We start from the raw sequence: 25,820 nt of genomic DNA on the forward strand, positions 1-25,820 counted from the left end.
TGGTTACCTTACACATAAGGATAAAAAACCATGTACTTGTATTATATATAACAATTCATTGTCTAAAATAGAAATGCGAACTTACGTATTTTTATCAATAGGATTCCATTACCTGTTTCATGTATTAAGGATCTGCGAAAGTTTTATTCACAAAGGAGTTAAATAGTGGGGAGTCTTTTGTCAACTACTGATTGAGCCTTCCCACCTTCACAGTTACGATGAGGGGTAGGAGCAAAGCCAGCCTAGACCTGGGGACCCAGACTACCTGTCCCCCAGAAGCCTTATCCCCAGTGGCTCTGTGTTGCCTAAGGGAGCGAAGGTACCTGCTGCCTCCCTGAGCTCGAGCTGGGGGCTCCAGCTGACAGATTTCCGCGGGCACACACTGTGGCATGGATGGGTGAAAGCAGTATCAGAGAGTAAGCTGACCTTATAGCGCTGTGACACCTACACGTCCCGCCCAGGCACAGCTGGAATACAGACTCTGCCTTGGTTTAAGTAGGTACTTAAAGGTCAGTGTCGTCCCTAGGCAGTCAGTGCAACATAAGCACCGGGACCCTGAGGACGCAACCCTTAACCTACCTGTAGTGCCACCCGTTCCCTTGCAAAAAAGGAAGCCAGGCAAGACAGCAGAGGCCCAGGGCAGGGTTGTGGAAGGGCCCATTTAATGAGAAACTACAAACAGACCGGCCACGATTCACAGTGACAGGAGGCCATGCAGTGGCACCAAGAGAGAGAGGGGTGGTGGCAGGGTACAGCAGTCCACGCGAGCAAGTTCACAGACAAATCAATCGGAAGATACAGTGTGGCTTCAGGCCCAGGGTAGGGCTGGCATCCACCAGGGCACGTCTGCCACTTGGGGCTGCTCCTTCCTTGACCCCAGTCCAGTGCTGCAGCTGCTCCTACTGCAGTGCCTGGAGCAAGCGTAGCAACGTGAGTCAGCCAGGGCGGGGGGCCCAGCATTCACTGGGAAGAGGCTCCGTGGAGAGAGCACTGCAAACCTGAGTGCCCACGGGGGGCACTGTGTGCCACTTGCAGCCACCAGGCAGAGGTCATACCCACACGCAGCAAGGACGTGGTACAGACAGAGGGATGGGTTCCTGAGCATTCCTTCTGGCCCCAGCAAAGATGGGTTCAGAGAGCCATGACCAGAAAGGGAGCTAGGCAGGGGTCAGAGGCGAGTCCCTTCGTGGTGAGCCAGAGCCCAGCCCCTTACCCCTGATCTGCAGTGGTGGTGACCTGTCTACCTTACTCCAGGTGGCTCCTGGCACTTGGACAAGGTGTTGAGTTCCTGAGAATTCTGAGGGCCAGAGGCATTCCTTCTGACCATCATGCCCGCCTCTAGCACCTCAGGAGAAACCCTGGCCTTATGACCCTGTCCTGCTTCAGGTCACTCCCCCGCTCTCAGCCAGCAGATCAGAAACATCTGTGGCTACAAGCACAGCCCACTGCAGGCCCAGGTCTGGGAAACCAGCCACTGCTCTGGCTGCTTTTGGTGTCAGGAAGAATCGGGACCAAACTGGTACTTTGTACAGAAACGGAGAAGTGAGACCTCAGCAGGGAGACCCTTCCCAACTGATCTTTCTGATGACAAACACCAAGCAGACCAGCGACATACGAGCTCAGTGCCAGCTCCCTGACGATACTCGCTAACCCTTGGCCTTCAATCCAACAGAATTTTTGCCGGAAGAGTCAGATGCTCAGGGAAGGGCAAGGTGGAAAGGACAAGACTTCCAGGGGACCGGTGGGATGGCTTCCACCCCGAAATGGGAGTGGGGACGCGAGCCACTGAGCGTGGGGAACAAAGCACAGGGGGCCAGACTGACGGCAGGGAGTCCAGTGCCGGCTCCGTCAGCACAGGCGCTTGTACGTGTAGATGTAGGCTTTGCAGCTGGGGCACGTGTGCGTCACATCCTTGAAGTCGTTGATGAGGCAGGGGATCAAGCAGCAGCCCAGATCACACCTGAATCAGAGACGGGGAGAGACGGGGGGCGGGAGGGCCTGAAGGAGGGGCCGAGGACATCGGGCCTACTCCAGCTGGTGGATGGTGGGCACGCGCAGCCCCCTCCCAGGAGCACCTGCCCCACCTACCCCATGAAGCAGCAGAAGAAACCCAGCACGAAGTTCATCAGGCCAATCTCGTAGGAGATCTTGGTGGTGATGGCCTGCTGGCAGTGGGGACACACCGTCTGTACGGGCGCACCCTCAAAGATCTCTCCCTGCAGCACTGTCACCGTGGTGGCAGCCCCTGACGGGACCAGGACCGTGGCTGTGTGGCCCCCAGGGCCAGGGTAGGGCCCTGGTGGGTAGGGCCCCGGCGGGTAGTAGCCCATGGGTGGGTGGGGGCCTGGAGGCGGGTAGAAACCTGGAACAGCACAGAAGATGGAGCAGATTTGTCACTGGCTTGCCACTTATCCACAGGTCAGGTGAGCACACAGCCCCAAGGCCTCCAGCACCCAGGACACAGCTGAGGCGTCAGGGACCAGGCCCTGGGCCAAGGTGACCATACGTATTCTTCCACCCTTTCCTGGTCCCCGCCCCATGGGGACCAAAACAAGATATCTGGCCCAGCCAGATGTGGCAGAGGGCTGGGAACAAGGCCCTCTCTCTCCTCCCCTCAGTCAGCTTGATCCTTTGCTCCCTTGCCTTTGACACATGGGATTGGGCGCTGTGCTCAAGGACCTCAAGCACAGGAGGGAAAGCCTTGCTGCTCACAGCCCCTCGCACCTAGGGCTCTCCTCTGCACCAGTGTCAGGTCCTGCACTGCAGTGCCACCTGCCCCACCTGCCCTGGAACCACTGCCCTGTGCAGGAGCCCTGGGCCCTTCTCTGGCCTGAGCAGTCTGTCTGAAGTGCTGCTGGGTGAGCAGGAGCCCAGGCCTGCACCATGGACTCAGGTCTCTGGCAGGGAGTGGCCCCCCTAGCACCCATGAGACCATAGCGCCTGCCACAGTGCCTGCGGGGCCTTCTAGGAGCCAGCCCTCCTGGCAGGGCCCTGGGCTCCTCTGGCTTGTCCACAGCACCTGCACAGCAGCACCTGTTCTGTGATACCTACCCGTGTCCACCTTCCATGCCCACAATCAGCCCCCTGCCCCTACAGTTAAACACCCTCGCAGACAGAACACCCACCTGCCTGCAGCAAAGGCTTGGCTGGCAGCCCTGCTGGGCTAGGCAGACGCCTGTGCGCCCCTGGGATCCCTTTCCAACTTACCTGGAGGCATGTAGGTGCCATCTGCATTCACATGTGGGGGGATGAAGCCAGGCTGGGGCACGGGGTGGCCTGGTGGCTCATAGGGTGGAGGTCCAATGTCTGCAGGGGGCAGTGACATGCCCGGTGGGGGCTGCATCACAGCTGGGGAGGTTTGGCCTGGACAGAGAGGCAGGGAGAGGAAGCTCGGAGGGACCCAGCCACACTGCTGGTGGATGGGCTGCTCCAGGCACCAGCTTCTAGCAGCTGGGATGGGCCAGGGCCAGGACCAGGGCGCACTGAACCCTACCTGGAGTGGGCGGGGCTCCACTTTTCTCCTCCAGAAGCGGGGCTGTGGGGCCTCCAGGATAAGGAGGGGGTGGGTCGTTAGACATCTTTTCAAGGCTTCTCCTGGACCTGGAGGGAAAACCCAGAAGTGAACTATGCTCCCAACCCCCACTATAGCCAGTTGGGCACTGATCTGTGACAGGAGGCTGCTGCACGAGGTGTGTGACAGTCCTCAGAGAGCCACCCTTAATGAGCCCAAGCATCCAGGGCCTCCTGGAGCTCCTGCAGGTGTCCCTGCCCGCAGGGCTCAGGTCACCTTGTACTCCCTTTCATGTAAGTCTCCCCATTGGACAGAGCAGGGCTCATGGGTCCGGACAGATTTCCTTCAGGAGAGCGGTCACCAGGCTCCCTCTAGGTCCTGAAGATGCCCAATGTCACCAGGTGTTACCTGGCCCAGAGCCACCACCTTCCACATTTCTCAAGAAGCTACTAACCTCAGTGGTCACCCACACTTCCTGTGTGAAAGCCAGAGAGTGAGGGTGACCCAAAGGACACAACCCAGTCAGCAAGAAAGACAAAACCAGCCAGTGAGGTGAGCCCCCCTAGTAGCTTGGGAACCTAATCTAGGGCTCCCCATGGCAGCATGGCCTGCGGTGGGAGGGGATCTAGGAGACTTTTTTTACCTCAAATCCCAGGCACTCGAGTTGGTAGGCTGGTGATACTCCTTCCAGTGCTGGCCTGGCAGAAGGGCTCTGGGGCACTGTTTCAGGGGGAGAACAACAGGCAGCTCCCTCAGCACAGGACTGGGAGGGACCTGTGCACCTGGCCGCAGGAAGCCACACTCCCTCATTGTCTGGCCTCCCCCAGCCCCCTAGGGCCCCGTACCTACCCGCTCCTCAGCTCCCCCTTCCCCTCTCACTGCTGCTTTCTCCCTGGGCCATGCATGGCTGGTCCTCTCCATCCTCCCCCCCCAGGCCCTAACCAGCCCCCAGAGCACGCTGTGCACGGTGGTGTCTCTGTTGGGGAGTGGGTGGGGTGGGAAGGAAGGTGACGGTGTCTGTCAAGTGAAACACTTTCCCTCATTTCTTTCACAAGGTTCACTGAGCACCTGTTTCGATTCTAAACAGTACAAAAGACACAGTGGAAGCAACTCCCGTAGTGTCGCTGTCCCCTAGAGCCCACCAGGGTTAAGAACCATACGTACAGAGGTGGAGGGCCCCAAATAATCCTGCGAGGGGAGACGGAGCCTGGAACCAATAAATATTAAAATTAACAAGTCAGTGGCATGGCCAGAGGGAACAAGTCCAAGCAACAAAAGACAAAGATAAATTCGATTTAATCAGAATTCAAAACTACTTCAAAGGACACCATCAAGAAAGTATAAAAACAACACACAAGAATGGAAGAAAATTTTTACAAATCATGTATCTGTTAAGGGACTTGTATTTAGAATATATAAAGAACTCTAACTCATTTACAAAAAGGCAAAAAATGGGCAAAGGATCTGAGTAGACATTTCTCCAAAGATAAACAAATGCCCAATAAGCACATGAAGAGAGCCAAAAGGGAAATGCAAATCAAAACCACAACAAGGTACCATTTCATACCCATCATCTCCACTAGGATGAAAAAAGACAAAAGTATTATGTAGAGAAAAATGGAAACCTCACACACTGCTGAGTGTGTAAAAATGGTGTACCTGCTATGCAAAATGTCTGGCAGTTCCCCCAAACATTCAAAAAGTTGCACATGACCCAGTAATTCCACTCCTAGATATATACAAGAGAACTGAAAACTTGTGCCACACAAAACCTTGCCCAGGAATGTTCATAGAAGTATTATTCATAATGGCCAGAGAGTATAAATAACTCATGTCCCCCAACCGAAATGGATAAACAAATGATACATCCATACAGTGGAATATTATTTGGCCATGAGAAGGAATGAGGGACTGACACAGGCTACAACCTGGATGAACCGTGAAAACATGCTCGGTGAAAGAAACCAAGCACGAAGGACCACATATTTTATGATTCCTTACATAAAATGTCCAGAACAGGCATATCCATTTGAGACACAAAGCATATGTATTGCCAGAGACTTGTGGGGGGGGGGAGGGGCAGGGAGAGAGAATGGCAACCAGAGTTTCCTTTTGGGGTGATGAAAATGTTCTAAAACAGTAGTGATGGTTGCACAATTCTGTGAATATACTAAAAACCACTGAATTGCACACTTTAAATGGGCGAAATTGTATGGTATGTAGATTATTATGTCAATAACACTTACTAAAAAAACTATAGGAAAGGAAAACAAAATTGCCCAATCTTATCATCCTAATGCAGCCAGTCTCTGCACGTTCTGCCAGTCTGCATGCACAAGCACCTATGATTTTTATATAGTTATGACAGTTTTAAACCCTTTTCACATTGTATGACAGTTATTTCCATCTTGCAAGACCCTATGACAATCAATTTTGATATTCCCTAAAATGAGCCCATCACTGTTTACTTGACCGACCCCTATTAAGGTAGTTAGAATGCTACTTTGTTACTTTCATTAAAAAAAAAAAAAAAAAGAACACCTCTGGCTAATAATGCTCCTTCTCTTTCTTGGATTATTTCCTTGGACTAAATTTGCCAGAAGTGCGATTATGAGGTCACAGGGTAAGGCCATTTTATGCCTTCGGAGAAGGATGATACTAATTTATAGTGCAGACTTTGGCTACTAGCATCACAATCTGGAGTGTTATGACACTGGTCACTTTTATTTCTTTGACCACCGTGAGGTGGAACATCTTCCCAAGTCTTTATAAAGTACACACCCGCTCTCAGGAGTTGCTGCTTATAATTATCCTTTGAAGACATGGGGGCCAAGAAAGGAGGGGACCTGTCCCAGGTCACGTGGCGTATTAGAGGCAGAGCTGAGTCTAGGACCCTAAGTGACTTTCCCATCCCACCACAGGTGAATTCTAAGAGCACAGGATCAAGAACAGGGAGCAGCAGAGCCTCTAGAGGATGTCACAGGAGGTCCCCTTCCAGGCGGGAGCCACCGCCCGCCCCATCAGGTATCCTCCTAGTGGGAGAAAAAGGAGCCTCCTTAAGAAGCTCGACTTGTGTCTGCAGAAAACTATAGTACACCAAGTCTATTAGACCATGGGGGGGCATCTGCCACAAAATCCCATCCTCCGACCATCTGGGATGGCCCTGGGGTGGCACCACTGTCCACCACACAGCCCTGGCTCACACCTAGGATGCTCTGAGCAAGGAATAAAGGCTACACTGCACTTGGAGACTCACTGGAGCACCTTCAGGTTCTAGGAGGGAGGAAAGAGCCTGGGTCCTCCAAGCCCCTCCATGTCCAGGGAGCAGGGGCACACGTGCACACATATGCGTGCACACACCAGGCACCAGCTCTGAGGATGCAGGCATGGCCTGCCTTGTCATCACATCACTTGATCTAATTCTGCAGTCTCCCAGAGCACAAAAATTCTACTTGTGGAATTCTACCATCATGAGGGTACAAGCCCTGCACATGGAGCAGGCCTCCCTTGGTGTCCACCCACCCGAGCCGCCCTCTGGACCTACAGCAGGCACGACTGCAGGCCCCACAGATGCCCGAAACACACAGGGACACATGCACTCCAGGCACTGACCGCACACACCAGAGCCCCTTCTCCAGCCCCCTCCCCTTGGGCAGCAGGGCCCTGCCGCTCCTCTCTCCCCACTCCTGTCCACATCTACACCGACCCCCCCAGCCGTCCCCCTGAACTGTGGGGGGGGGCACATTCTTCAATATGAAGGACGGAGGTTTCCAAAAAACGGCTCATGAAGATTTCCAGAATTCAAATCCCAGTTCCCCCAGCGCCTCCCAATTAAAACCAAATGTGCAGTCCCACAAAATGCAATTGTCTAAGATGTAATAAAAACTACAGAAATGCAACCTGTTTAAAGTCACATGTCCAAAAGCCAGTTTTCCAATAAAAATGCACACTACACAAATTAAGCTACAAACGTAGCATCGAGGTCTCAGCCCCGGCAACTTCGCTGCTGGGCAGGCGCCGGAGTGTGGGTTACCAGAGGCTAAGGAAGGGGGCCGCAAGACCGGCGGGTGTGCAGCTCCCAGCAGACAAGAGGCCTGGGGTCCTGGGAGCCAGGAAGCCCGAGACGGGCCTCAGCCTCCATTTACATCTTGTAGCTGTGAACTGTGAAGAAATAGAGGACTATCCGAAAACCTTCACAATTTATCACTAAATGGAACAGGGGCTCTTCTGGGGGCCCGGAGGACTCTAGTACAGCTCTTTACACCCTCTGGATTTTGTATTCACAAAGGTATTATCCAGTTAGGTATGGTATGTGAAGGTATTATCCAGTCAAAATAATAACACAAAAAATCCTCTCAGAACAGAGTAGAGATCCAGCTGACTGCTCAGCAGCTGACCAGCCCGTGCAGTGCTGACCCCCCAGAGGCGTACAGGTGTGAGGGCAAAGACCCCACTCTGCTGCATGTTTCCCGAGCCCCCAGCTTGTCCTGACTCATCCATGAGCGTCGGAGCGGAGGTGTTCTCAGTGCCAAAGCACATGGAATGAAAAGTCTTAGATGAAGTCCTCGTGTAACAGCACTGGCACACCTGCGGCCCGATGAGGTGGAGCAACAGTCAAACCTGATACAGGCCGAGAGGACAGTGTATTCCAGGAGCACACTTCCTAGTCTTGCAGGATTGCAGAAGTTCAAGACACATTACCGAGGAAGGACCTAGTGGTAATCCTGACACCACGGTCAGAATCAGGTAACATTCCCTGGGTGCTGCTACAGGTGTGACACTGAACAGGTACAAACCGTCGTCAGACCAGCCCACGGGCAGCCCCATTGGCGTCTCCAGTTCAGAGAAAGTCAGCCTGGCTCAGTTACATGGCCAGGGTCACACGGCCTCACAGTCAGTGTCAGGTGTTTCCAAGGAATTCCTTTGAGCCTTCAATTCCTGTTCACCTTTTTTTCAGGTACAGTTCTACAGGGCTGGGGAATTTCCCACTTAGCGCAGCATAAAAGTGATGTGCTGCTGCCCCAGCCCCGACAGCTCCTCCTCAGGAGCCACTGGCCCTTGGGAGGTAGAACCGCTCCAGAAATGTGTGCAGGGCAGACGCTGGGTTCCTGGGTGGCACCATGTCACAGGGGCCTCGAGGATCTAACAGAGATCAATGTCCCCTTGACTGCATTTCCAGGTTGAGGCCTGGCCTGGAAGGAACAACCCTGACCTGTCCCAGGGCAGGGAGGCTGCGTGGGGCAGGTGGCTGATGAGTCAGAAGGCTCAAGACTCTTAAGAAGGTGCTGTGGGCACATCATGAGCCTGCAGCTTCCCCGTGCTGTTCACCATAATTCACATCACAGGCCTGAGTCCTTGAGGGAATCAGGAAGATCACCCTTAGGATGGAGAGGGCCACAGGGTGAGGCCGAGGGGAGCTGGGGGTGGACTTAGGGGAGCCCCAAGGGACAGGAGAGGGAGGCCATGAGCAGTCTCTGGGACCCTCATGGGCAGGGAGAGGAAGGGCCTGCACATGCCCCTTGGTCCACGGGGGGATGGAATAGGGGGTCATTTGAGGTCGTTTGGCCCCTGTGCCCACAACCAACAGCCTAGCACCCACTGTGCTTTTACGTAGGACAGAATTATTCCAGTCACCCTAAAATGAGATAAGCCTGTTTCATGTCTGTCTGGACCCATGGTGGAACGCTGAGTGCCACCTGCTGTTTGGGCTGGATCAGCAGCCACTGCAGAGCCCGGGCCTGCCTGCTCGGTGCTCAATGCCAGTCTGTTCCAGAGTGGGAACTTCTGCTCTGTACCCCAATATTGCAGCCCCTCCCTCTTGCCCTCACACAAGTCCAACATCAGCCATGTCAAGAGACTAATCAGGTCTCAACATACAATGAGCAGCTCTTGCGTCTTCTCTGAATAGGAGTGGCCCCGATGATGGTTCTCCCAGGAGGATGAAAATCATGTTCTGAGATGTACCTGCTGTGGGTTTTAGGGTACAGGGCCATGAAAGCAAACAAAACTGCCTATTCCCCCCCCCCCAACTCCTACCCCACTAATCCCAGGCCATCTGTATCTAACACAATACCCTAAGCAGCTACTGAGGAATGTGATAGCTTCAAGGAAAGGATGCGGTCTTCCAATGGGGTCAGGACACTCAGCAAGAACCGAAGACCCCACCTCCCGCTCCCATTCACAAGGAGCAAGGATTTGCCCCAGGTCAGTCTGCCAGTTAATGAGAAAACAGGGTGAGCAAGGAGAGTGGAGCTCTGGAGTCAGACAGCCCTGGCCTTAAATTCTGTGGGTCACGGACCTTCCCTGAGCCTCGGTCTTCCTGGGGACCTGGGACTCGAACCCCTGCCTCCTGTCCAGGTACGTGCCCATTACCTGCCAGACTTGCTGTGCAGGGGAGGAAAATGTTTTAGGGTCCAAACACACATTAGGGTGAAGAAAATGCTCTTGAATCAGACAATGGTCATGGCCGCACAATTCTGTGAACACACTAAAACCAGTGAGTTGTGTGCACACTTTGAAAGGGTGAATTGTATGATGTGTGAATTCTATCTCAAAAAAAAAAAAAACCCCACTCAAGTCTAGACAGTAGTGTTTATGCGCAATATAAATGAAAGAGACAGGGAAGAAACACCTCAGACCAAAGCCATTGCCTCTGGGATTGAAGCTCCGCGGTCACAGTCAAGAGAGGGGAGGCTTTCCTTCATTATACTTTTTTTTTTTTTAATGAGAAAGTATTTGTATATTACTTGCATAACTAGAAATAAAATTTTGAAAAGAATACAACTTGAGGACAGGTCAGTGGTGGGCAGCTTTGATTCCTGGTGACAGAGTCTCCGCCTCCGCCTCTGGGTCTCCCCATTTCCCAGAGTTCAAAGCACAGGACCTCTGGGCCCTGGGAAACGCCTCGGGCGTTCTGCTCTGCCTCCAACTATTCATCACTCACTGCAGAGAGTGCCGCTGTTGATCCAGGGCCAACGCCAGGCCAACTGGCAGCTTAAGGCAGCCCGGGCAGGCTCCCCATGGGAGCTGAAGGGCCTGGGCCCGTGCCAGCAGGATACGCTTCTCACTGGCTACAGCCACTGCTGCCAGTTCAATTCTGCAGTCTGAACTGTCCTGCACACTGCCAGGCGGGTGCCAACCCTGCCCCGGGTCTCTTTCGCCCCCGACATAGACCAACACCCCATTCCGGAGGAAGGACCAGCCCGAGAGGGCGGGAGGGGCGGTTTGACGCTGAGACCCATCTGCGCATGCGGCCCGGCGCCCAAGAGGACTTTCTGACAAGTCTCCCCCAGGGGCTGCTAGGGCAGCAGTTTTCACACCTTTTGGTCTCAAGACCTCCTTCACACTCAATTACGGAGGACGCCAGAAAGAATTTGTTTCGTGGGTTCTAGCTATCAGTACTTACCATATTAGAAACCAAAAATGAGGAATTTTTAAAAGCATTCATTAAAAATAATAAACTCATTATATGTTAACATAAATAACTTTTAAATAACTACTTTCTGAAGCAGACTTAATAGAAGAATGCCTTGTTTTATATTTTTGCAAACCTCTTCAATGTCTGGCTTAAGAGAAGACAGCTGGACTCTGCTTCTCTAGCCTATCTGCTGTGATACGTGGTTTTGGTTGAAGTAGGCGAGGAAAATCCAGCCTCCCACAGATAAGTAGTTAGAAAAGGGAGGAGCATTTGAAGAGTCTTTTCAGGTAATTGTGGGTAGTCTTCGATACTGTACCCAAACTTGACAAGTGGTAGTTTCTTCAAGTTAGTTGCAGTATGGAATCTGCCTCCTTAACAAGGAATGTTTCCTACTCTGTGACGTGAAAAATCATTGGTCTACCTTGCACTGTAATGGACGTTTTACACATGCATGATTTTGTAGCAGCATGTATGATGTGGGTCATTGGAAAATACTGGTTCACAATGATGAGCCCGGATGATGCAGATCTAGCAATGCTGACACATCTCATATGTAACATCCTCCCGTCAAAAAACTCACATTGTTAGACTGAGTTAGTAAACTCGATCTCATCAGAAAAGTCTTTATCAGGAAGCTGTCAAGCTCACAGTGGCAGATACAAGTTTTCCAAAATGTCTAACTGATTTTCATTTGAAAGCTCAAACTTTATCATTTGCAACACATACAAAAACAAAAGGTCAGTTGTTTTCCTTCAAGTAGCAGGCACACTTCGTTCATTTTCAAGAAAATGTCTGCTAAACCCCCAAATCTGAATAACCATAGTATATATATGTCGGTTGTTCTTTTAAGTAAATATGGAGTGTCACAAAAAAGCTAGTTCAGCTCACAACTCAAAACTGTGCGTGTGCCTTTCCTTCAGGCAGCCATCATACTTCACTTGAGTGCCTCACATTTGATTACACGAAATACTAAAAACATGTGCACCTGAAGGGCAAGATGTAATCAAGTTAATTTTTACTGCTTTTTCTTAAATGAAACTGGTGTCTGGTGTGTGCGTCTGTGTGTGGTGGACACAACTACAATGACTAGGGTTTGGTGCCACTGCCGTGAGTGGAGCTCAGCCTGGCAGGAGTTTCACTCTCAGCTGCATTTGCACAGCAATGTGAACACTGACACAATAGAAAAAGGAAACAGAAGAATGTCTTAGTGTTGTTGTAAAAATAGTTCTGACCTTTGGCCTCTGGAAGTCTCTCAGGAAGCCTCCAGGAGACTGCACCCTACTTTTCGAGAACGCCTGTGCTAGAGGAACCCCCAATAGACCATAAGGGGGTACCCGCAGGCAGAGCCCTGAGACTGAGAGTGGACTGTCCTGTGAGTCTGTGAGCTTGCTGCTGTCACACCAAGGCCCTGCCCCGGGGAAGCTTGCTAAGTGCGAAGCTTTAAAGAATGCATCAGACCCAGCTCTACCACTTTCTAGCTGTGACCTCGTTGAGCCTCAGTTTCCTCATTTGCAAATGGGTGATCATGCCTACCTCAGGGCTAGAGCAAGGTTTACAATAAACAGTGTATGCAACATGCCTAGAACAGCAGCTCAGAGCCTAGAACACGAGAACACTGAATAAATAGCATCTGCTATCGTCATCATTTATGGAGAACAACTTCCAACAGGAAGGAAAACAGGTACTGGCGCCTCTGCCAGGACAGCTTCTGCTCCCACAACAGTGGGGATCCTGGTGTGCACGTCCCACAGGATCCCGGGGGATTTGTAATCAAACAGCCTGGCTGGCCCAGCACAGGTTATCCGCAGCACAGCCGAGTGGAGGCCACGTGCTCTGTGGGGTTCCCAAGACAACTCTTGGAAAGGAAGAGACACGAGCAATCCTACAGGACCATTGCTCCTTTCAGATGTCTGCCCTGGAGCTCCCTGGTCAGTAATGCCCCAGGCAGGGCACTCTGCCCAGAGACCCTGGCCATCCACCCGAGGTGCTGGCGGTGGCAGCTGCAGCGCTGCGTTTCCCAGAGCTGGACTGGCCTGCTCTTGTGTCTCCCAGAGAGTCTCACCCTCCCTGCAGCCATGGCACCAGGATGCCAGCTGGCCTTAGAGGGGCTCCTCTGTCCCCAGGAGGCAGGTTCCAGGCGTCTGGCCAGGAGCAGGGCTTTGGGTTTTGCTGGGCAAACTGAAAGGCAGCTCCCATCTGCTGAACAAAGGAGGTGCCCACTGCCCTGGCAGGAGCAGAGGCCCAAAGAAACCCCCAAACCCTGCTGTGTCCCCTGGGTCCACTCAGAGGACAGGGTAAGGGGGGCACACTCAGCCCCTGCCGAGTGTGCAGGCCCGAGTGGACACAGCCCTTCATCCATAGCCCGCCTGCCTACCTTGGAGGCTGCATGAGAACTGAGACACCGTTGTGGACACCACGCAGTGTGAGGCGTCCTCACAACCGAGACACTTATTTGCCAGGAAAGGCTGCTGACTCCCTGGGCAACGCCACATACTCTCCTGCTCCCCAAGTCCCCTGGGCGGGGCTCAGGGACAGTCTGTGTGACGGCCCTCCGAGTGGGAATGGTGCTTCCTCGAGTTATAACAACGGTCTGTTCATGCTCATACCTAGCTCTGTAGCACTAAATTTATGCTGGGTACAAGCTGGGGAAGAGGCAGGGAGTGAGAGGCACGGTCCCTGACTTCCAGAAGCTTCCAGTAAAGTGGTGGAGCCAGGTGTTAATAATCACACCAAAAACCCCAAACCAAATTACAAAGTGTGACCAATGGTGTACAGAAAAGTGTAAGGGACTGTGAAAGTACAGAAAGATGGGACCCATCCCAGCGGTCAGGGTACGTCTCTCCAAGCAAGCCAGGAGGAGGAGGTGAAGTTAATGAGACCAGCAGGCAAAGGAAGGGACAGGGGATGGGTGTATAAACACGTGGTCCGTAACTGAAAAGCTCCCCTTACAGACTTCCTGATGACTTGGCTTCTCTAGCTCACACCACCTCCGCCAGTGTGGAGGCCAGGGGCTCACTGAGCAGGCCCTCGGGCTGCCAAGTTCTAGCACTGGCAGGACTGGGAAATCCTGAACGCAGCCCATTTGCCATTGTCCTTCCCGAGGGAGGCAGGATGAGAGACAATCCCTCCCTGAGACAGCAGCACTGGTGGCTGTGAACCATTTATTTTTACACTCAAACAAGGGTGTATCTGATGCCTTGGGAATTCTAAATACTTCAAAACAAGACACGGAAAGGACCAGGAAGCAGATCTGGTTTTTCCATTCTGTTCACCCACCCAACCCTGCACATTCCTCCCTGATCAGTATCACAGTTCAACAGAGCTAATACCTCAGCCTAAGCCAATGGCCTCAAATGCCATCACCTGTGCCCTACCTACCACGGGGAGGCTTGACCCCTGATTGCATGGCTAAGCTGGAAGGGCCCAGGCACTAAGTCCCACGCCAGCCATCTGGCCACCTGACTTTCTAGTCTGTTTTCTCATCTGTGAAATGGCAGCAGCAGCCGACCCACAGACTTGTCATGAGGCATAAATGAGGTCGTGTATGAAGAGCACGTAGTTCAGAGCCTGTCACACAGTGTTCAATAAACACAAATACCTGTTTGTATTACTTGTATTTATGGAGACACAGCAGAGCATGAGAAAGAAGTACACAAGAAAAAGAAAAGAGAGAATACATCAGTTGCTCTTAATCTGAAGCGAAATCAAAAGGCAGATAGGACTCAAAGAATGGGTCTAAACTACAGTAGTACCTCGGTTTTCGAATGTCTCCGTTGATGAACATTTCGGTTTACAAACGCCATAAACCCGAAAGTAAATGCTTCAATTTTCAAACACGCCTCGGAAGTCGAACATGTCACGTCGCTTCCGCTGAGTGCAAGATCTGAGGCCTAGCTGTCAGCTGTTTTCGAACATGTCAGAACTCGGTCTTCCGGAACGGATTACGTTCGAAAACCGAGGTACCACTACAGTAAAATTCCTAGGAACTGTGATGATGATGGCAGTAATAACTGTACCATTTATACCATGCTGAATTCCTGTCAAAGCTTTGGCAAACCACTCTGACTTCCTGTGACAGAGCGTCAACAGCACGTGGGCCACAGCAGAGCAGGTTAGTATAGCTTTTCCAGAGGACAGCTGTTACCATGTTTCCCCGAAAATAAGACCTAACTGGACAGTCAGTTCTAATGCGTCTTTTGGAGCAAAAATTAATATAAGACCCCGTCTTATTTTACTATAATATACGATCGGGTCTTATATAACATAACACCAGGTCTTATACTAATTTTTGCTCCAAAAGATACATTAGAGCTGACTGTCTGGCTAGGTCTTATTTTCAGGGAAACACGGTACCTGTCCATCCTTTTTGATTCAATTCCCTTTTGAGGTATTTATCCTAGAGCTAAATGAACATGTGAGCAAAGGGTCATGTGCAAAATGTTTTTCTGTATCAATGTCTTGATACTGAACCAAAGGGACTGGTTACCTGTCTGGTTTACCTATACAGTGTAATTGTATTCGCCCCCCAAAATAATACAGATGTATTTTTATTGACATAGAAAGATGGTCTTGATGTTACACTGAGTGAAGGAAGAATGTAAAAGCAGTAGATGTAGTATGATTCTACTTTAAAAATGTGTATTTATATATCCAGTTGACCCTTGAATGGATTTGACCTGCGAGGGCCCACTTACACTCCGATTGTTTTCAATAAGTCCTATAAACGTGTTTTCTCTGATGATTTTCCTAACATTTTCTCTAGATCTTTATTGTTAAGGACACAGTACAGAATACATAAAACATACAAAATATGTGTTAACTGACTTTATTATCGATAAGGCTTCTTCAGGTCAACAGTAGGCTGTGAGTAGCTAAGTTTTGGAGGAGTCAAGTTACACGTGCATTTTTGACTGTGCAGCAGGTCGGCACCCCTAACCCTACACTGTTCCAGGGTCAACTGTGTATTACACACCAAATGTTAAGAGAGACTTTCTCTGGGTAGTGGGATTTTTGCATGACTTGTGTGGGGACAGAGTCCCAGAGAGCAGTTTCCAGGCTCTCGGCCTCACGTGGAAAGGTGCTGGCTTGGGTAGTAGATGGCCATCAGCTGTGACTGGTTAGCCATTAGCCACTGATGTCACAACCGTCGTAAAGCTAGCAAGCGGCGGATTGCAGTTAGCAAGTGGGGTTGGTTGGCAGAGAAGCAGACGGTGGGTTGCAGATCATATGGCTCCTGCTTCCTATGTCTCCAACCCAGCCACCAGCGAGAATATAGTGGTATGACTCCCCTATCTATGGCTCTGTTGGTGTTCCTTTTTGGCCTGTCATGCAGGGTCTGTGGTCCCGCTCCCCGCATGAAAACGCGGGACATGGTGAGGCCAAAAAGGAACACCCACGGAGCCACAGATAGGGGAGTCATCTCTCTATACTCCGCACCTCTCTGCAATCCGCGCTTGCTAGCTCAGTCACCATCTCCTTGCTAGCCCCCATTTGCTGTTAGTGTAACCACGGCAGTTATATTACTGGCCAGTGGCTCACTGGTTACAGCTGACGGCCAACTAGCCACAGCCGATGGCCATTCAATCCCAGTTGATGGCCATTTACTACCCAAGTGAGCACCTTCCCATGTGAGGGCGAGAGCCTGGAAACTGCACTCCTGGCTCTGTCCCCGCTGGCCTCACCATATCCTGCGTTCCTGTGCGGGGAGTGGGAGCTGAGACCCCACATGACACCTTGCATGACAACTTGTTTATGTATAAGCACACATCCAGAATCTTTTTATTTACGTGCAGTTTCTAGTTTTTCTAGGATGGCAGATCCTTTGACTGGTTCCTTCCGCAAAGTGCTCCTTCTAACTGTGCTGCATTGCTGCTGAGCCCAGAAAGGTGCCTTTGAGTATAATCAGGCTTTGCCTCTAGGAGAAGAAATGCGCCAAGGAGCACTGGCTGTTTGCTAGTTTTCCTCTAAGTTGACATTTGTGAGTTTGACAGCATGAGTCAGTTGTCCATACCAGGTCACCTCCCAGAGTTCCAGGAAAACTGAGGGTCTAGACCTGTTAAGGTGGAACGTAAAGGCCATCTTAGCCACGGGACCCGCAGGAGGTCACCTGGCGGGGGGGGTGGGTAAGAAAATCCCAAGAGACACATGATAAAATGGAGACTGATGAGGTTACAGGGCTTTCCCAATGGAGCCAGCACCGGGAGTACAGCCCAGGCCTCCGACTTGTCACCCAGCGGTCTCCTCCAGCCCTCAGGGCTGCCTCCCAGGCAGGACGGGCTCAGGAGCTGCGCCTTCTACTGTAGGCCCAGAAGGAAGTACATACAGGAGGGAATGAGGAACAAAGGCTGGAAAAACAGATATAGCTACACCCAGCAGCGAATAAACAAGTCATCTGCACCTGTTGGACAAGCGGGAATCGGTAACTAAAAGGCCAACTAATTTTAGAAACGCAATGAGTCTCAAGAACCATCACTTAGGCGATGAAAACGGAGCCCTGAAAAGAAAAAAATCCTTACCCCTGCCCTCGCCGCGCTCACACAAAACGCAAGTCTCTACTTTAATCAGTTATCTGAGATCAAGACATACCATCCTGATCCAGGAAAAAGCGCGAGGCCCTGAAGTGCACCCAAGCCACGTGGCCACCACTGTCCCAGCCACCCAGCTGGAAGACTTATTTCAGACACAAATGCTCGTGGGCCTGGCTGGCCCAGGCAAGGAGCTCAGGCTGGGTCTTGCCCAAGTCTCCCCAGTCCATGGGGGAGAGCAAAGCTCTACACTCCCAAGGACACGATGTCCACAAAGGCAAGAGGGAAGAGTGGGGACAAAAGTGCTCTGGGAAATGTGAGTGGGGAACCAATCTAGTCAGTATTTTAAATCACGTTACATGAAACAATATACGGAAGTCGAACTAAATTCACATCACTCTAAATGGACATCTGACCTGAAGAGTTTCTTCCTGCCAGTTGGGACAGAAGAATTATTTTGGATCTTCTCCTTGAGAAAATGACAGCACACATTGTATCTGGGGGCTGCCTTGTTCTTGACCATGTGTCTATTTCTCTCTGACTCATACATCAAAAGTCCACCTTTCAGGCTGGAAACGTCATTAGAGATCACGAAGTCCACAGCCCCAGCTGACATTCATCTAGTCATCAAACATTTACTAAACACCTTCCAAAGGTAGGACCAGGTGCAGGATTGGAGATAACGGTGAGCAAGACGCAGCCCTGACTCACGCTCGGTGCTCCTTCCACTGCACCGGGCTCCGCCCTGTCTCTTTTCTCACATGTTTGCCAAAGTGTTTTCCAGAATATCTTGAGAAGAATGATTTTACACTCCCAACAAAGTGCTTCACACAGTGGAATTCCATCGTGTGAATTTACATGGATTTCATGCACTCAGAACAAAAAGAGAAACACTGAAGTGAACATGCTGTCTCCTCAAGGGAAATGTCAGCATCTCTGAACTCACAAGCTACTCAAGGACTTTACAGGGTAGGACCAGCTGACTTTAGAACCTAATCACGGGCCGGCTCAGTGGCTCAGGTGGTTGGAGCACCGTGCTCCTAACACCAAGGTCGCTGGTTCGATTCCCACATGGGCCAGTGAGCTGTGCCCTCTACAGCTAAGATTGTGAACAATGGCTCTCCCTGGAGCTGGGCTGCCGTGAGCTGCTGGAGGGCTACTGTGTGCTGCCGTGGGCTACCATGTGCTGCCACAGGTGGCCAGTGGCCAGCGTGAGTGGCCAGCAGCCGGTGAAAGCTGCCGTGAGCGGCCGACTCATGACTGGCAAACTGACTGCCTCATCCGGGAGGAACGCAAGGCTCATAACACCAGCAAGGGCCAGGAAGCTGTGTCCTACACAACTAGACAGAGAAACAACAGCTTGAACTGGAGTGGGGGGGAAGGGGAGACAGAAGAAGGGGAAAAAAAGAACCTAATCACTGAATGTTCACTTGGGAATGCAACTCTATATTCAAAACTGTACTTGGGGGAGTCATGGGCCACTCATGGTCCCCACGCCTTTGGACTTCACCAACATCTGTCTTCATGGAGCTTACAGCGGGGTCTGGGGGGGGCTGTAAAACACAGCAAGAGGTCAACTATACAGTCCGTCAGACAGTGAGGCCTGCTGTGGAGGAACAAAGAGCAGGGAAGCGAGTGCTGTGGGCTGCTGTTTTAAGCAGAGAGATTTCTCTGAGCAGGGACCATTCAGGCAAAGGTGGGATGGAGGTGAGGAGCAAACCATGTGCACAGTTGTGGAAAGGTCCAAGCAAAGCGAGGCTAAGGGCAGACGCATAGAATGCACACACACAGCCCGGGCTGGGGACGGGGCAGAGTGGGTGCCGCGAGGGTCAGGATCTGAGGTCAGGGAGGCTTAGCAGGCGGCACGGGGAGCTGGTCCAGGTCCTCAGCTACGGAAGGAGGTCCACCTTTACTCTGGGTGAGATGACGGCCTGGGCTCTTCGCTTCCTGCACTATGCCTGGTGCACTAACATGGATCCCCAAAGGTCCTGATATCAATAGACGACCTACAGTGCTTGGCTCCCATCTGCAGCAGGCATGGCTTCTTTTCGGCCAGTTTGAGGCCACAGGAGATGGGTCACGGGGTGGCTGCCATGCTCCCCAGGCAAAGCACGTAAACACATGTAACATGACCTTATCTACACAGGGCAGACACTGCAGCCTGAGCCTCAGGCAGCACAGCACATGGGGGGGAGGGACAGGTCTGGGCGCTGAGGTGATCACATGATCACGTGAGGCCTCTGCCTGGATCGGGGCAGAATTCTTCCAGTTCTAGGATAAACCAGTTTTATTCAGCAGAGTCATCACTACCCAAGTTTGTGTGGTGTTTTTTCCCCCAAGTGGTTACCATTTGAAAAGACTTAATATCCCTGACTCATTACTTCTGCAGACATCCCATGGAGGTCATTCACCTGTGATCCCAGGTCTCAGTTTGCTGCAGATCCAGCAGGGAAGCCAGCTCACACTTGAGAAGACTTGACAAAAGATACTCAGCAAAACCCAAATGAGAATCCGTGTGACAGCAGGTGCTCCAGGTGAGCGAAGGGGCAGTCCGTGCGTGGGACACTGAGGAGGCCTCAGGGACGCGTGGGCCCTGCTTAGGCCCTGCAGGGAGGCAGGCACAGGTTCCACGCCTGTGCCAACAGAGTCACTAAGAGCTGGGGGGACATAGAAGGCTGTGGTCAAGGGCTCAGCAACCCCGGCCAGACCAGCGGCTCCCGGAGGGCAGGGATGGTATTTGGGGCCAGTCTCTCCATAGCCCCAGGGAGCACATCTCAAAGAACACAGCCTGGCTGGGCTGGGCAGGAGCTCGCTTCCCCATCCTGCAGGCCCTGTTAGCAGTACCCCAGGCACCAAGATGGATGTCTGAGAGGTCTTCCAGACTTTTCTCTGCACCTTACACCTTGACCTGTCAGCAAGCACTGTTAATACCATTGCTCAAAAAGCTCTCAAATCCACTATCTCCTCTACCAGTCAGGTTTAAGGAGAAAAGTCTGGACTTGGCCCTGTATTCAAGATCTCTCTACCACACTACACTCTAGCCACCCCCAGACTGTAACTAGCCCTTCTCCAAACAAACCAAACCCTGCCCCACCTCCACCAATGGACCTCTCCACAGATCCTTCCCTCCGTCTCCAAACACTCTCCCACCCTCTTTCCAGCAAACCTGAGGGCCTTTCCTGTAATTCCCCGCCAGGGAACCTTTGGTCTCTCACTCTCTCCCCAATCAGAGAACACTGGAACTCTCCCACTCGTATCCCTGGGGCCCTGCTCAGCACCTGGCACAGGTCTGTTGAACAAGCGAGTCCGTGAGGTTTGGGGTTAAATTAACTAGACATCCTATGCTATTCCTAACCCAAATGCCCAAGCCCCACAGCCACTGGGCCAGACACAGCCTCGGCTGAGATGTAGTCCATGCTTCCTGATGAAAGTGCCTTTGTTTACAGCCAAAAATCCAGACAAGAAAAAAACCCCTTTCTTGAGTCACAGTCAACTGCACGGAGCAGTTTGCATGATGAGCTGGGAGAGCCCACATTTCCCTCAGCCCCCGCGGTGTTGGGAGAGCTGGGTCTGGAGCCCTGTCTCCATTATTTGTCAGCCTTGGGCAAGTCACTTAGTAGCTCTGGCTGCTGTGTGCCTGTGATACCTCCTAGGGCACTGTGGTGACAGGACCCAGGGGAGCGCTGCCAGGTGGGTACAAAGCACATACAAAGGGAACACGCGGCAAACGAAATTTAATTCCCTGCTGCTTCCCCAACTTGGAAGGCCACTGCTCTTAATGTTAGAACTAAGACGACGTTTCACTACTTCCTGAATTAATATGCACTTAGGATTCTCCTGAGACCCCACCCAGGCAAATCCTTCCATGCTTCCCTACCGCCTTCCACTTTCCCTGGCCTCTATTTCTCCTTGAAGGAAAAACACGGATACTGGAATAGATCTGAATTCAGACTGAATCAACACTTACTGAACACATTACGTATCCAGCACATTCAATTTTTACTGGACCCTCATGACACGTCCTTGTGGTAAAAATAGATGGTACCACACCCAGTAGATAGACCACTCAGGGGCTCCCAGCACCCACAGGTCAGGAGCACCAAAAAGGTGATGAGAAATGTCTTCTGGAAAAAAGTATCCAACGCTACCAAAAATACATCACAACTGCTTTCATGGAAAGAATCAAAATGTCACTAGACCTCTTTACCCGGCACTGCATGGTTTCATAGTTTGTGTAACATTAGGGGACCCTAATCTTTTCAGCACTACAGGGGATACAGGTCTTCATCTGGCCCCGCTGTTGCTTTTCACCTATCACATGTAGCAAGTGATGGTCTGGGAGGGCAAATGTCTGTCGCATAGCTTGGACAGACAAACTGCCCAGTGTGGTCTTCCGAATCTAGGCAGTTTGGGTCCCAGGACTCCACTGTTATACCAGAGCCTGCTGACACACGGAGTAGGACAGGCAGTGGGTCGGCAGGCTCACGAGTGACCAGACTTCCATATCTGTGCGTGGGGGGCCTTCTCAGGGGGAGGGGCTCTGCCCCAGGCCCCGGCCTGACGCCCCGTCTCCTCTGGGGCACTAAATTGCAATGCAGCCGCTACTATTTCCCAGGGAGACATGTCTGGGAGAATCCTGACTGTAGAGATGGAGATGGAAGCCCTTTGTGGAGTCCTAGAAACTGGCACATTTCCATCCTGTGCATTCCATTTCCAAGTGCCCTCGTGGGGAGACAATAAACCTCACGCCACCACTGCTGGCCTGGCTTTCCTCTCCCTAAGGATCACGCTGAGTGAAAATATGTATTTCTGGAAGTGGAGATGATTTTTCACAGGACCCATTTCTTCTCTCCCTCTCAGGGTTAGGGGTTGGTATCTGCAGCCCAAGGACTCAAAGCTTGTCAACTGGGCTTTGCAGCCCTAGAGCTTTAGAAAACATACCAAACCATCAAGTTCAAACCGGGCAAGCTTAGAGTGTAAAGAGCAGAAACAGAGCATACAAGGTGATGACTTAAGTCAATTATCACCAACGTGCTCTGCTGGGGTAACCTGGTCACAGGGCACACACAGTCCATTAGCTGCCCCTCAAAACAATTTGGTCCCTGAAGAACTATGCTATGTCACACATTCCATGTTTCTGCTCTTCAGGTAATTCTCGAACCATGGCCTGCTGTTTTCAAATCTCTGTAAGAGCCCATATAAAGCTCTTTCCTGGTTCCAGAGGCCCATCCTACAGAAAAACCTCCAATTCTTCAGGGATGGGAGACAGGCTTTCAAATACCCAGGGCTTCTATTAGTTAAAAAACAATACGCAAGAATAATTCTAAGACTCTGCTTACTAACATGCATGATTAACTATTTGGGAGGAAACTAGACTGATGTTTGTCACTTACTTTGACAGACATAAAAACATGAGATAGATTGTTGAATGGTTAGACTTATGATACAATATTGCAAAATGTGGTACATTCTAGGTGGTGGTCTATGGGTATTCACTGTAAAATTTCTTCAACTTTTCTGTATGTTTGAAATTTTTTGCAATTAAACGTTGAGGCAGAGGGCAATGCAGAGCTGGCATGCTTCTCCCCACCCAACTCTTAGGTCAGACCTGAGGTAAGAAACCAGGTACCAACACACAGTTGCCTAAGCCCTGGCCTGCCCAGCAGTAGGACCCAGCATACAAAGTCCATATAAATTCTATGCCCCAGGTTCTCCATCCCCCTCACTCTAGGACAGGTTCTCAGCCCCAGGTGGGCCTGAGGAGTATCTGGGGAGCTTATTACATAGAGTCCGGGTCCACATCCCATAACTGCTGAATCAGAACCTCTAGGACTGGGCCCCAGACACTGGCCCTTTTCAAAAAGGCCCCTGTGACTGATGCAGAGGCTCTTAGGCCCACACTTGGAGAAACTTAGAGCTGCTTGCTCCTTACCTGACACCTGTTGAGAGGCCTCCTAGGAACATTTAGAGAAATATAGAAGCACACACACATCCATAAATAAGTCAAGTGCCCAAACCTGGGCTCGCATGACGCTATGAGTTCAACTACATCAAGGCTCTGTATAGCATGGGGCTGCACCCAAAGCCAGGCCAGGTCACTGCCACCCCACCTGGCCCTAGCGCGTGCAGCCAAGAGCGGGTGCAGGGCTTTACTGATATTGGCGAGCTGGGACAGGCGGGGTAGGGTGAGCCGCGCGGGGACCCTCAGGCTTGCCAAGGTCACCATGGAGCTCAGCAGGGGCTTCTTTGTCGCTGAGACCCTCCTTCCAACCCCCTTTCCTTAAAAAAAAAAAAAAAAAAAAAAACGGCGGAAAACCGGACATGATATTTCCCCAACCTTCTCCACAGAGTATGTGGGAGCTGTGACAAGCGGGACCTCGAGGAAAGGGCCAGCAGCCCCCGAGGCACCGAGCCCCAGCGCCCGCCCGCAGGGCCTGGCTAAGCTGTTACTGCAGCCCCGCGGGTGACCAGCCAAACCAGCGACGATACGTCAAAATCCCGAGGGCCGCTCTGGATCGCATCAGCGTCCTGGGAACATGCGACGGGCCCGCTGCGCCGCCCCGGGGTCTCTTTACCTTGAAAGGCCAGGGGCCAGAGGTCCAGCGATCGCGGAGACTGGCCGGGGTCCAGTCGCTCGGAGGACAAGACCCTCAGCCCCGCGGGGCTTACGCGCACACCGCCCACCCCACCGGCCCAAAGGCCTCTGGGAGGTGTAGTCCGTCCGTGCGCCCCAGGCGCAATCGGCCGACCATGGGGACTACAGTGCCTACCATGCACCGCGCGAGCGCCGCGGGCGGGGAGGGGGCTCTGCGGTCCTAGGTCATTCCCTCCGTGCGAGGGGCGCGAACGCCTAGCCCTGCTCCCGGGGGCCTCTAGGGGAAGCCGACTCGAATGACCAAGGCGACTCACCGTTTTCCAGGTGACTCACGTTCCCGCGGCACCCCCGGCGGCCGCAGCGGCAGAAACGGCCACCTCCGCAATTCGGAGTCGCGCGTCTGTCAGAAGGAGGCAGGTAGGCTTTGGAGCGGGGCCGAGGCTTGTGGCGTCACGGGGAGGGGCGGGGCCATGAGGTCAGCTCGGGGTTGGCACGTGCCGAGCCCTGGTGACGTCATGACGAGCGGAGGAACTTCGCCCAGAGGCAGCACGTGGGAGAGCCTAAGAGGCCCTTTAGTCCAGTTGAGGGAGTGGCTGGGAGACAGAGGAAGGACCCTGTTAGTTCTCCCTCCCGCCCAGGCCAGCACCAGTGCATCCATCACAGAATGCGCACCTTCCTTCCTCCCGGCTGCATTTGAGTTTAGGGGCTGTATATTCATTCTGTAGACGTGCACAGAATGGGAAAAACTTTTGTCGCCTGATGTGCCCGATGAGATTAATAAGGCAACAGTCTTTTTGTTTCAGCTCGAATGCTGGACACAAATGTCCTTTTTGTATATGTTTAGTGCCCTGTTTTTCTCATTTTTAGGCTTTTTGGTTGGTGGTTTTGCTGTTTAAAATGGCTCCCAAGCACTGCTCCCAAGCAGTGCTGGAGCGCTGTCTAGTGTTCCTGAGTGCAAGAAGGCTGTGATGTACATTATAGAGAGAATGCGTGTGTTAGATGAACCTTGTACAGACAAGAGTTATGTTGAGTTAAATGCTACTAAATCAGTGTTATGTATTAAACAGGTGTCTTTGAATAGAAACACTGATGAAACAGTTATGTATTGATCGGTTGATGCGTGTGTGACCAGAGCCTGTCAGGAAGCTTACCCTGTGTTTCCCCAAGAGCAGTGGTTCAATATTCACTCATTCAGTGTTTGTGGCAAATTTATGGACCATAACCACGAATAATGAGACTCAACTGTATGCGAGTCAATTGACATTTTAAAGAATCATTCTGATTGCAGTGTGGAGAGTGGTTTAGATCAAGAGAAGCAATTAGGAAGCTGGGAGACCACCACATATGTAATTTAAATTTTTTCTACTAACCATGTTTTAAAAATTTAAGTAACTAATATATTTAATTTAACCCAATATATGCAAAATGTTGCTTTACTGTTTAATCAATATAAAAAATTATCAAAGATATTTTACATTCTTTTTTCACACTAAGTCTTTGAAATCCAGTGTGTAAAAACTTACAGCACATCTTAATTTGAACCGGCTGCCTTTCAAGAGCTCAGTAGCCACATATGGCTCATGGCTACCATATTTGGACAATGTAGATATAGAATATTTATTCTATAAATATTGGGGAGCTAGTGAGAGCCTAATGGCTCCTATAACCAAACAAGATCTTGTTCTAGGCCTGGAAATATACAGAATGGAATAAAGCCCAATCTCTGTTCTCAAAGTGCACACAGCCAGCTAAGGAAACTAATAAAATAGCTTG

At 51.5% G+C, this 25,820-nt stretch overlaps 2 protein-coding genes across 7 annotated transcripts in view; one reads left to right on the plus strand and one right to left on the minus strand.

Moving 5' to 3' along the window:
- Nucleotides 1–1,317: 1,317 nt before the first annotated feature.
- CDIP1 (cell death inducing p53 target 1) lies at nt 1,318–24,497 on the minus strand. Of its 6 annotated transcripts, none has more exons than XM_033101048.1 (7): nt 24,362–24,477; nt 4,676–4,718; nt 4,155–4,231; nt 3,494–3,600; nt 3,208–3,363; nt 2,089–2,362; nt 1,318–1,960 (listed from the first exon to the last, which is right to left on the minus strand). In XM_033101048.1, the coding sequence occupies exons 4-7, from the start codon at nt 3,576–3,578 to the stop codon at nt 1,849–1,851; spliced, it is 627 nt and encodes a 208-aa protein (XP_032956939.1). In that variant the 5' UTR covers nt 3,579–3,600; nt 4,155–4,231; nt 4,676–4,718; nt 24,362–24,477; the 3' UTR covers nt 1,318–1,848. The 6 variants fall into 6 exon arrangements, with proteins under 6 accessions (XP_032956939.1, XP_032956940.1, XP_032956937.1 ...); XM_033101049.1 differs by lacking the exon at nt 24,362–24,477 and adding an exon at nt 24,028–24,143; XM_033101046.1 differs by lacking the exon at nt 4,676–4,718 and having other exon boundaries at nt 24,362–24,497.
- The window catches only part of C15H16orf96 (chromosome 15 C16orf96 homolog), a 43,685-nt gene continuing 42,199 nt past the window's right edge, over nt 24,335–25,820 (plus strand). Inside the window, 1 exon segment of the mRNA XM_033100985.1 lies at nt 24,335–24,464. The gene's annotated coding sequence lies outside the window, so the exon portion shown is untranslated.

Source organism: Rhinolophus ferrumequinum, assembly GCF_004115265.2.
Source record: "Rhinolophus ferrumequinum isolate MPI-CBG mRhiFer1 chromosome 15 unlocalized genomic scaffold, mRhiFer1_v1.p scaffold_54_arrow_ctg1_1, whole genome shotgun sequence".
NCBI lineage: Eukaryota > Metazoa > Chordata > Mammalia > Chiroptera > Rhinolophidae > Rhinolophus > Rhinolophus ferrumequinum.